Source organism: Zonotrichia albicollis, chromosome 1 (assembly GCF_047830755.1).
Source record: "Zonotrichia albicollis isolate bZonAlb1 chromosome 1, bZonAlb1.hap1, whole genome shotgun sequence".
NCBI classification, from domain to species: Eukaryota; Metazoa; Chordata; class Aves; order Passeriformes; family Passerellidae; genus Zonotrichia; species Zonotrichia albicollis.
Genome location: NC_133819.1, coordinates 4421932 through 4434707, shown reverse-complemented (window position 1 = coordinate 4434707; position 12776 = coordinate 4421932). Strand labels below are relative to the sequence as shown.

The following is a 12776-nucleotide window of genomic DNA, read 5'->3' as shown; positions in this document are numbered from 1 at the left end:
AACAAAAAAAAAATAAAAAAAGCAAAATAATGGCCCCTTAATACAGACAATCTTGATCAATCCAAAGTAATGTTGTTTTTACACCTCATCCCTGTCATATTATATTATATTTATTATATTATATTATATTTATTATATTATATTATATTATATTATATTATATTATATTATATTATATTATATTATATACATATCTCATATATATTATATATACATTATAATATATATGCTATATTGTATTATATAGAATGCAATACATATTATATTTTATAGAAAATAATCTGGTATTTTAATCCCAAGACTTGGACATGCATCTCCACAATTCTAAATTCAGTTCAAACCCAGCAGTTGGAGAAATATTTAATCTGTTTGTTGCTGCTACATATCAAGGTATGTATGCTTGTAATATTTAGGTGGTAACCCCTGAATCCAAATTAAATACCTTGAACATGAGCTGGTTGTTTAGTTTCTCAGTGTTAAACAGATGTTACTCTACTTGAACCTCTGCACAAAATCTCTCAAAGTTGCTGTGTTGATGTAAAGCCAAACCCAAACTGGTGTCCAGGTACCATAAGCATGTACTGGAGAGCAACACTGCAGAATCCTCACCTGGAGGCAGCCCCAGTTTAGGGAAATCTTTCCCTGCATGAATCTTCATCTGCTTTAGAACCCTTGCCTCCTCGCGTTTTGCTCGGGCCTGGGCCCGAATGATCTCCTTTTCTGCTCTGTCAGCTTCTGTCAGTCGGCTCCTGTACTCAGCCAGAAGCTGCCACGGGCATGGGTGAATAAAGAGAAATTTGGGTTGTTACAGGCAGATGTTTTCTGTTTGCCTTTGAGAGGTAAACACAGACATATTTGTAAAGCATCACCACTTTACAAGCATCAACTGGCCTGCTAAACACTGTCATTCCATGATGACACAAACCAGAAAAAAGCACCTGTGGCTCAAATCATCCAGCATCAGCCTCTACTTTTATCCACTGACAACAGCTTTTGGAGTGATGACAAGATAAAAAACCTGGGCCACTGATCAGCAGGTACAGGGGAAAGTTTTCAGCCAGTACAACAGGCATTTAAAGAGCTACTGCTTTTACTGCTCGTACTCTGTGTCTGAAAAGCCAACTAGAGATAACAATATCATGAAGGATCATGTGACTATTAACTTACTTGAAAGGTTCTATGGGAAACTGTTCAAGTAAATTTCCATTAAAATGTCAATTGTAGGATCAACACCTGCCTTTAAATTTTATTTTACAGAAGATCTAAGTAGTGACTAAAGAGCTCCAAACTCTGACTTGGTTTGGACTTGTACCTTCTCTAGCTCATCTGTATAACTGTCTTGATAAACGCTGTCTCCTCTTTGGGACTCAATCCAGTTTGTTGCCACGTCCTCCTCCAAAACATCTTCAGTGTACAGGTCCTTAAAGGCACTAGCCAGCACATGGGAGATATCCTGGGGGAAAGAAAAATAGGGTGTTTAGAACTTAAAGCAAGAGACAAGATGGGAATATACGACTGGGTGCATACAAACAGCTGTAATTAGCAAATGGGAAAAGGTACCCAGAAAGGGGATGTGTGTGCACATGAACACTGAGGTGTGGATGGCTGTGTGTGCATGCTGTGGGACTGTGTCTGTGCTGGCTGGACATGTATATGATGATGATGGGCACCGTTCTCTGTGTGCAAGTGTGTTTGATGGTTTGTGCAGGGATGGGGCTGTGGGAGTGGGGAGAGTGTGTGGGAGGGAGATATGAGTGTTGTACAGGTGATATGTGTGTGTGTCAGTCCTTGTGCAGGGCGTGTGTTTGTGGCCCAGGGTGCGTGAGTCTGTTTGGGGGTTTGTGTGTGAAGGGCTCTGTGTGTGTGAGGCTGTTTGTATGGGGGATCTGTGTGTGCAGGGATGTGAGAGGCTGCGGGTGTGTGCTTGTGAGGCTGTTCATAGCAGGGTCTGTGTGTGAATCTGATTGCAGGGTGGTCTGTGTGTGCAGGGATGTGTGTGTGAGAGAGGTTGTTTGCAGTGGGGATCTCCGTGTGTGAAGCTGATAGCAGGGGGAGTCTCTGTGCCGGAGGTCTGTGAATGTGTCTGTATGTCCCAAGGGGACAGGTCTCTGTGTGTGGCTGTTTTCAGGCTCTGTGTACAGGGCTCAGTTGCTGCTGGGGGCTACGCTATTTGTGCCCGTGCTACCCAGCCCCACTGCGTTACCTGGGGGTCGCCGCTGCGGCTCCCCTCAGCCATGCCCAGCCCGGCGTCGGACTCCTGCGCTGGAGCTGCTCCGGATTCGGGGCTGGCCTCAGCCATGCCCAGCCCAGCGCTGTGATCCTCTGTGCCGATATTAGGGCTGCCCTCAGCCATGCCCAGCCCAGCGCTGTGATCCTCTGTGCCGATATTAGGGCTGCCCTCAGCCATGCCCAGCCCAGCGCTGTGATCCTCTGTGTCGATACTTGGGCTCCCCTCAGTCATGCCCAGCCCGGTGCCGGAATCCTGTGTGTGTGAATTGGGGTTCTCCTCAGCCATGCCCGGCCCGGCGCTGTGATCCGCTGTGCTGATATTCGGGTTCTCCTCAGCCGTGGCCGGCCCGGCCCCTCCTCAGCCTGCCGGCTCCGCCGTTGCCGAGTGACCGTGCGGGGAGTGACCGTGCGGGCGGGCCGGGCACGGACGGGCCGGGCACGGACGTGCAGGGTAATGGCGGTGCCCCCCCTTCGCGGCGCCATCGCCCCTCACAGCCCCGCCGGTGCTCGGGGGGCTGAGTGCGGCACCCCGTGGCTCTGAGGGGCTCGTAGTCCCCTCTCTTCCTTGCTATGTACTTGTGATCTTTTAAGGACCAGTAGCCTCGTGACTTAAATAAAATACTGGCTTGAAACCTGCGAAGGGAATTTCGCCATGGCGGGGATTGTTCGCCCCTCCGCCGCTGCGCAGGTCGCGGGTGGGAGCTGAGGGAAGAGGCTGAATCCTGCCCTCATTGCCCACACATGGGACGGGGAGGTTGGGCTCATCCCTGCGGCTGGAACAGGGCTGGGAGATGGAACATTCATCATCAACCCCAGCCCATGCATCGCCCCGCTCTGCCTGCGGCGGCCCGGCTGTATACATTGGTTGCTAACAACAGGCTCCGCTGAATTTGCTGATATTTTCCATAGAAACCATCCCGGTGTAGATTCTCTCCTTGTCCTGCTGCCTTTTTATTCTTTCTTTTTTCCTCCCCCTCCTCCACTCTTTTTGCTCAGAGTGAAGGAACCTAACTGTGCCCCCCGAGCTTCTCACTAACAGAGTCATTTGGCTCTATTGATGAAGTTGGGCTATGTTACACCCTGAAAATAACTATGGCAAAAATAATTGGATTTTACCAACAGGTGTTTTTCCACCACCAGATAAGCCAAAAGCTGTGGGTGTAAACCCCACGGCAACCACGGGGGTGGTTGAAATTCATCTTGGGTTTTTTTAGGTATATAGGCACAAGGGCTTTCACAATCGTTAGGTCCTCAGTCACCAAAGTCTGCATTTGGAATAAAACACCAAATTAAAGCCAGAGGCACTACTGTGGTTTTAATTTCCCTGTGAAAAAGGAAAGCTTGCCCAAGAGAAAGCTTGGCAAATCTGCAATATCCTGTTCCAAAGATTAGGGCAGAAAAATCACAGATGTCTGACAAGGATAGGACCAGGTTAATAGAAAAGGTTCACAGCTTTCATAGAATCACAGAATCACTAAGGGTGAAAAGATCTCTAAGATCATTGACTCCTACCATTACTCCATCACTGCTGAGATCACCACTAAAGCTTGTCACCAAGTGCCACATCCACACACTTTTTGAAGTGAGTTTTGAAGTCTTCAAAGGGGTGGTGACTCTCCCACTGGCTTGAGCAGTCTATTCCAATGCTTGATAAACCCTTTGGCAGAGATATTTTCCCTAATATTCAACCTAAACCTTCCCTGGTGCAACTCAAGACCATTTTCTCTGGTCCTGCCCTCATTCCCTGGGAGCAGAGCCTGACCCCCCTGGCTGTCCCCTCCTGTTGTGCATAACCAGAAGGTCCCCCCTGAACCTCCTTTTCTCCAGGCTGAGCCCCTTTCCCACCTCCCTCAGCTGCTTCTTGTTCCAGCTTGTGCTCTCAAACAATTTTGTTTCTCTGCAGGCTTGTAGGTTCTCGCCTTTAAAACTCACTGCATGCACATTTTAACACGTTTCCATATTAGAAGTCCAACTTTTCTCATCGTGTGCTATTACAGTTGATTTTAACATCTGTTTGCTAACTGGAACATTAGTAAAATCCAGCATTTTAAAAAAGAATTCTTTCCCAGCCTTTAAAATGGTGACAGTAAAGCAGATGTTTTTGTTTAAAACAGTATATAGAAGCACATGAAAACTGACTGTGGAAAAAACTTTCTGTACTTTCATCTTTACTGTCTTTCAGTAACTTGCCAAGGACATCATCTCAGCTTAGAAGCTGGATTTTGTTTTTGTAACTACAGTCTATAAAATCTGGAAGTGAAGGTGAGATCCATCTGCCCAGAAGCCAACTGTAGGATCAGAAGGAGGGGTGTAAACCACTGCTCCAGAGCAATGCACAATTGTTTCCCATATGACAATGGGATATTTTTCCTTAGATTTCCTTTTTTATGCCATGATCATTTACTCAGATAAACTAAAAAAAAAATGCCACAGTTCCTATTGTAAAACTGTTTAATTCACATATCTATCTGTCACAGACACAGATTTTCATAAACATATGATAAACATTAAGAACAATTTGCATCTGTATCTATCTATATCATCATTATAAAATATCACAGTTCCAAAGGCTGAAGAGAGACTCGTGCATGTAGGGAATGGGAAAAAAAAACCAAAACAACCCAAACAACAACTTTATCCTACATGTATAGGGATAAATATACAGGTATAAATATTTATATGTGTAAATGTACACACTTCTAACTGCTATGAATTACTTCAACCAGGTGTTTCACCTTGGATTTCCCCTCTGTACCATGTAAGGCTGAATTTTATGGTGGGTTTTAGGTTTGGATTGGGTGTGTGGATCTGAGCACACTCCCAAGGGCCCCACCTTGATGCTTGTTGCAGCGTGGAGCACAGGGGGATTTTTCTTGGAGGAAATTAATCTGAAACTGAACTATCCAGGATCAACTGATTTGCTCCATCAGCTAATGGGCTCAGCCTACAGGACCAGGAACAAGCTAATTTGAAATAAAATATGCCCAAATGCCTGCCACAGTCCTTAAAGGAATCATAAATTTTGCTAAAATACAGATTATTCCACTTTTTAAGTGGAATCAGACTTTTGTCTTGTCAAGATCATATTGCTTTTCTGTATTTATTTTCACACTCCCCAGGTGGTCCCCACACATTCTTTGTTATCCCATGGAGACTGTTCAAAGTTCCTCTGTTGTCCATACCCATTCTTTCTTCTGGTAGCCACATGATCAGAAAAAGTCATTCCAGTTGTAATGTAACAAAATCAGAGTCCAGGAGGTGATTTGTTCAGGCACCCAGGTACCAAATGACATCATGATAGGACAAGCCCAGCTCCTTCTTTCTCCTTGTTCTAAGACTGAAAATAACAGAACATTTTTGAATATAAAATAGCTGGATGTGATTTAAATACAAACAGGGAGCTCAGTTACTGAGCAAGATGTTATGTGTACATAACAGAATTGCAGAGTGGAACTGTATCTTACATTTTTTTACAAAAATATCAAGCTATATATCAGTTTTATTTACCTTACTCCTCTTTTATCAAAAATGTAGATAGATGTGATGTCCTGGATCTGTAAGTCAGTCAGTACATTTCTTATTATTTCTATATTTATAACCAATGGACTACTGTGTCTAACTATCTTAAATTATTGTGAACATATATTCCTTAAATGTGCAAACACTGGACTAAGAATAGCATTAATTCAACTTTTCTTGGGGAAAAGTTCCTACATTTATTTTCCTAGTGATCCCAAAATCTTCACTAATGTCAATGAACTTCTTTAGAGAGGGAGCACTCATATAGTAATTCCACTCACTTGGTTTTGAAAGGTTTCTTTGAAATTATAAAATTTAAGACACTCTTAAAAATAAAAATCAATGTTAATTGATGTTGTGTTAATACAACAGTATGGATTAATTTAGAAATATGTACCAATCTCAAATGAGAACATAATTCAAATTTATACACACACACACATATATATACACAAAGATTTACAAAATAGCCTTCTCTCGTATATTGATTTTTTAAAAAAACATAAATTCTTGGGGTTCAGAATGCATCAAGGCTCCACATATTTTTTTTATATTTTTAGCATTTTCTGGCAACAAGACAAGTCCTGCAGGCTTCAGGTGGCATTCTTTCGAAGTGGAAAATCAAAGGAACTGACACTGCAGTGCTGCCTTTTGCTCTGGAGGCATTGCCCTGGAGGCATTGCCCTTATTTTCTGCTGCATCTGGGCAGCAGAAAATAATTATTTCTAATTATTTATATTTTTTGCCAAGGTTTTTTTTTTTTTTTTTGTGGGGGGTTCACGAAGTAATTCCTAACAGCGCAATGATGAATGATTCACTTTGACATTGCTGCCCTCCAGTGGTCCTGTTAAGGTTTCCATGTTTTCAGGAAAGCCTTTAAAAACAAACATTGCATTAAATCTTTGTTTTGATCAGGCAACTGAGCAGGCATTAATATTTCCACCTATGCAATCTGGCATATTCTCTTACCAGTGTATTGGGTAAAATGCTTTTCACTGGCAAAACTATGTATTAACTTGTAATTAGTGCAGATGCAGCCAAACAGGTAGTACTGGAATGCAGTTCTCCTTTGCATGTTACCCTGGAAGTCACTCCTTCTTCCTTGGCTAAAGCCAACATCTACAGAATGACTTTCAAACCCAAGAAAAATTTGCAGATAAGGAGAATGGAGAAATCACCTTTCACTTTTAGGTGAAAAGTTCCAAAGAGCTCAGTTTCTAAAGGCTGGCTTCTCCCAATTCACTGCTTTCTTCTCCTGCCAAAGTTGTTTTTTTCTTCAAATGTCCTGGTTTGGAGACAGTCTATATCTTACAGATGTGACCTTGCTGGATGTGCTATGGTCATTTCCAGTTCTCCTGGAGGCATTCTGAAATAACCTGCTACTGGAAGTTCCCCCTGGATATTTTTCTTTATTTTGTCAATCTTTCCTGACATAAGCCAACCATATCACTTACTTCCAGTTTACATTTCCTGATTTTAAGCATTTCTGTGTTTCCTGCACTTCTTTCCTGTACCTAGAAGTCTGTCCCTCTCTAAAACATGTCAGTGGATATTGCTGTGCTTCTGCTGAAATACTTATGCGGTAATTTCACTCAGGCCACATGGGATTTACAAGCCAGACACACCCAGCAAGTAGGAGAAGCATGTGGAAAATGCATACACAAAGGGGCCAGTCATCCCTTTTTGGCAGTGTCTGGGCAGATACATCACTCTAATTAAACTGGAAACGGGCTACGCCTCCACACAGAGATCCTGGGATCCTGCATGAAAACTCTCCATGCAGAGATCCTGGGATCCTCCATGAAACCTCTCCATGCAGAGATCCTGGATCCTCAATGAAACCTCTCCATGCAGAGATCCTGGGATCTTCCATGAAACCTCTCCATGCAGAGATCCTGGGATCCTCCCTGAAGCCACTCCTTGCAGAGATCCTGGATCCTCCATGAAACCTCTCCATGCAGAGATCCTGTGATCCTCCATGAAACCTCTCCATGCAGAGATCCTGGATCCTCCATGAAACCTCTCCATGCAGAGATCCTGGGATCCTCCCTGAAGCCACTCCTTGCAGAGATCCTGGGATCCATGAGACCATGCAGAGATCCTGGGATCCTTCCTGAAACCACTCCTTGCAGAGATCCTGAGATCCTTCAAGAAATCACTCCACACAGACATCCTGGAATCCTCCACGGAACCACTCCATGCAGAGATCCTGGGATTCTTCATGAAACCCCTCCACACAGAGATCCTGGGATCCTCCATGAAACCTCTCCACACAGAGATCCTGGATCCTCCCTGAAACCACTCCATGCAGAGATTCTGGGATCCTCCATGAAACCACTCCATGCAGAGATCCTGGGATCCTCCATGAAACCACTCCATGCAGACATCCTGGGATCCTCCATGAAACTACTGCATGCAGAGATCCTGGATCCTCCATGAAACCTCTCCATGCAGAGATCCTGGGATCCTCCCTGAAGCCACTCTGTCATGGTTTGAGCCTGGCACAGAGCCAGTGCCCCCATGAAAATGCCCTCACCCTGGTGTCTGCTGTGAGATGTGACCAGGAATAAGCAAAACAGGCTCCAGCTTAAACATAAAGAACACTTTATTACCTAAACTACAGGAAAATAGGGAAAAACTATAAGGAAAAGGGAAAAAAAAATTGAAAACCTTACAAAAAAACCACTTTCCTCCTCCCCACTACCTGAATTTCCCAATCCGATACATTCTCCCAAATCACCAACTGCCCAGCCTGGCACCACACTTTAGTATACTCAAACTTCAGTTCATGAAGAGGAGAGGAGTCCTTCTTGTTCCATAGGCTTCCCCTGGAAACACACTGAAACCTCGTGTGCTTCCCTGTCACTTCGGCACCGCCCGGAAAAAAGTCCTTTTGTCGCTTGTGACATCTTCCTTCCATGCCCAGTGCTCTCACCACCGTGCATGGATCAGAGCTGCTTTTAGGGTTGTCTTTTAAGGATGCCTTGTCTCACTCCAAAAAGGCAGTCTCTGCTTTGGGACATCTGTCCCCCCCATATTTTTCCAACCCCCTGGGGCCGGGGGGTCCTCACGATGAACCCTCCTGGTTCTGAGCCACTGCTTCCCCCCAAGTGCAGTCTCTGTGTCACAGGAACAAACTGAGTCCATGGCCACAAGAAAAGTCCAGCCAAAAGGCCACTCCAAATCATCTCTCCCCATTCAATCATCTCCACATTCTTCGGGCCAGGTCCTTGTCTCATCTCATCTCCTATCTCCCTTCTTATTCAGCTTCGAGGAGGATTAGCATTTTTGCAAGGCCCCAATCATGAAAGAAAGGGGTTAAAACTTTCAGTCTCTGTCTGTCCCGGAGCTGCGGCACTCCCACACACGCTGCCGCTCCGGCCGGGCACTCTTCCTCCCCCTCTTCTCCTGGGCCGGCTGCTATCACATTCAGTGTCGCCGGCTCTCTCTCTCCCTCCTGGGGGGGGGGGATGGCTGCCCGAGGGCTGACTCCCTGGGATCTTCCACCCTTCCATCCTTGAGGGCCTCCTCACCTCCCATCTCTGTCCAGGCCCAGGGCCTACCACGTGGCTGCCCCTCCCCTGCCCAGCAGCAGCGGCTGGACAGGGGAGGGAGATCTGACTTCTTCGCCTCGACGTCCCAAGAGAGTCTCCCAGGGCCAGAGCCCTGCTTTTTAACCCCTGTGTATTCTCGGAGGTGTGTCCAAACCCCACTGGCTACACCAGGTGTCAGTATCAAACTCCGAACATCCATTGGTTTGACCACAGCATCCCAGAATTCCCACTTCTTCCTGGTCAAACCACCACACACTCCTTGCAGAGATCCTGGGATCCATGAGACCATGCAGAGATCCTGGGATCCTCCCTGAAACCACTCCTTGCAGAGATCCTGAGATCCTTCATGAAACCACTCCATGCAGAGATCCTGGATCCTCTATGAAACCTCTCCATACAGACATCCTGGGGTCCTTCACACTCCCCTCCACACAGAGATCCTGGATCCTCCATGAAACCTCTCCATGCAGAGATCCTGTGATCCTCCATGAAACCATTTCACACAGAGATCCTGGGATCCTTCACACTCACTTCCACACAGGGTCCAGCTGGAGGATGCAGTGCGGGTGTGATTCTCTCAGGCAGAGCAGAACAAGGGGTTTCCACTCCACTGACACTTTCCCAGATCCCTGGGTCAGAGAGGGTTATTGGATTACAGAGTCTAACCTCCTTTTCTCAAAAGTTATTACCTCTAACCCAAAACAATTTAACCCAGTGACATCTTTTGTTAAAATCAGAGTTTTTAATTTTTTGTGTTCCTATGACTATATGGGGCTCTATCAGTAATTTGTAAATAGTCTATGAAAACTAACAAGAAAATATATTTACAAGCCAGAATTTGGCTTCTTCTTACAGATACACATTTTGTCCCCAAATTGAAGAATAAGGTTAGCATTTTCACATTTTCACACTTCAGAAAATTTCCCCCTGAGATCATAGAGGCTCTACTTAGTGCTAGTTTTGATAGAAATCAATTCCTTGGCACCTGGTGTGGTGGATCACAGCCTTTATCTATCCAGATCTTAAAGATTTTGCTGTAGAAAAATGTTTAACTGATACTTAATAGTATTCATCCACCCTTCAGGGGCATGCCTGGAGAGCTGTATGTTCCCAGATTCTAGGTTTGCACATATACACACACACACACACATATATACATGGATTAGGTTTGTATGAACCTCTTTTGTCCTCAAAGCAATCTGACATGCCATGGCAGAACTCCACAGGAGCTAATTTATGCTGCTGAGAATAACCCAATGATTGACACTTTTTAGTAGGAAATATGGTCCTTTCTTCCCTTCTGCGTTTCAGTTCTTTTGGAAGTTCTTTCTACACAGCAGCCAGGATTTCTATAAATGCAAAAATAAACCTTGGAAGAGGAGAAACTTTGCAGTCTGTTCCTTCTGCTTTTCTCATCACCCTTGGGAGCTCCTGTCTGAAATCACCCTGCTACTTACTTTTTATCCTCTTGTGATTTACCTGTCTGGGCTCATTCATCCAGGCTGTGGCTGTCACAAAACCATGGCTTGGGTCTGTCTTGTGCTGTCCCAGTGCCTCAGTACTTTGCCAGATTTCCCCTCTTGTCTTGTCATCTTGTGCACAAGGAATTAAACTTCTTTTTTCTTACCTTTATCTGGCAAGTGTTTTCTTAGCAAACAGTCAGACACAATTGATTTGCAGATATTCCCCTGCTCTCCTGGCTTGGGTGAGTGAATCAGGTGAATTAGTTAGAGGGAAAAATGCAAATCATTCTTGCATGCCTGTCTGTGCTCCAGTTGTCTATAATGTGAGGATGTGCTGAACACGGCCCTCAGCTGGTAAAGGATGGGGTGAGGTCTGAATATTTGGAGCAGAAGATGGAGAAGACTCAAAATCTGCCTCCTGTAAAGTGCAGAGCAATGAGGAACTGCCACTTAACTCAGAAGGAAAAGGAATCCAAATCCCTCTAAGAACATCTGGAAAAAAACTTTTTACATTTTACCTTATTTTCAGCTCCCAGAAAACTGCTAATTTAGGCCAAGCTCCAAACAATATCTTTCCTGGTGATGTTGTTTCAGGGTGATGAATAGGGTAGGTTTAAATGGATTTTTATCCCTTTATCCCCAGGAACTTGGGCACAGATGAATGACCCAGAAGGCCAGCTGAGTTAGGGCTGCACAACTGACCAAGAACATCTTGCTCTAGTTCCAAAACATCATCTCAAGGAGGCTTTTTATTCACTTTTGGACAATATAAGTATGGCTTGCTAGAGCTATTTCTAAAAGCCATTGCAAGGGTAGGTTGAAGCGTAAGTAAATTCATCCCAGGAAACACAATGTCACCTACTGCAAAGGGTTGGAGTGCAAGGAGAGGACAAGGAGGGGGCATGAAGCTGTAGCAACTTGGAATTGGTGACAGGAATGAAAAGGAAGGGATTTGGATTTGCTAAAGAGGCCTGGTCTCATTTTTAATTTCTCCAAACTGTGCCTTAGCTCCTGTGGATTGGGAGGAATCTCAGTGGAAAGTGTTTGCAGCAGTCAAGATAACTCAGTATGAGGGAAAATCCATCCCACTGGGATGGGAGAGAGTGAGAGGTGGTGATGTCCTGAGGGCAGGCAGAGTCTGTCATCAGCAAAATGCACAGCTGTGTTATCACCTTGCTTTCCCAGTGTATTATTTCATTTTTGCTGGTAGGGGAAGATAAGGCTGGCTCAGCCAAACCTCCAGGCTTGTATGTGCTTTTCCATGTGGGCCCTGCAGCAGATCAAAGGCAGTGAGTTCACCAGCCAGAGGAACTGGGACCTGCCTAGAAAATCAGCATCTTCTTTCCTGCCCAGGATAGCAGGACACAATCAGTGGTACCCTTTTACCATGCCCAGGAAATCATGAAACGAGGTGTATATATATGTCATTTTCCTTCATTTATTGCCATCTAACTGTCCTTCACTGCAGGCACTGGGACAAGGAACAGCCCCAGTGTGGAGGTCCCAAAATGACTGATTTTCTCCCCACTATGCCCTGCCCACACCTAACAACCCATCTATAAAGCTGATTGTGTTTGTATCATAACATATCTCTGGGCAGGCTACTCAAGGAGATACTTACATCATATTTTAACATTTTAGGGCTTATTTCTAGCACAGGAGTTCCCTTAGGGGTCTGAGTAAGGAAAGGTCTCCCAAGGGAAGGTTTTGCTTTTGGGACAGTGCTGTCTACAGTTGCCCCCATGTCATGTAAGATTCCCAAAGATACAGATACATGTACCAGGGTCTGGCACGATCCATCCATTGATCCAGAGTCTGTAGGGACTGGCAGCCTTGAGGAATAAAATCAGGTGGCCAGCTGGGATAACCTGCAGCACTTGAAATGGCAAGGAGACTTCAGTGTTTACACAGCCAAGTACTGTTTTTACAGTTGTTAAGTTCAAGGACCAGCACTTTTTCCCCTCTCCAGGAGCACCCAAAAACTGTCAGCAACTGATTAAAATCAAAGTAT

General features: G+C 44.9%; 1 protein-coding gene across 3 annotated transcripts in view; it reads right to left on the bottom strand.

Moving 5' to 3' along the window:
• DLEC1 (DLEC1 cilia and flagella associated protein) overlaps positions 1-2621 on the bottom strand; it is a 34070-nt gene extending 31449 nt beyond the window's left edge. For all 3 annotated transcript variants that reach the window (XM_026796089.2, XM_074545603.1, XM_074545684.1), the window contains exons 1-3: positions 2204-2621; positions 1313-1453; positions 610-766 (exon numbers count right to left, since the gene is read on the bottom strand). In XM_026796089.2, the coding sequence (XP_026651890.2) occupies positions 610-766; positions 1313-1453; positions 2204-2515 (610 nt within the window). In that variant the 5' untranslated portion in view covers positions 2516-2621. The remainder of the gene's footprint in view (positions 1-609; positions 767-1312; positions 1454-2203) is intronic.
• Between the last annotated feature and the right edge of the window lie 10155 nt (positions 2622-12776).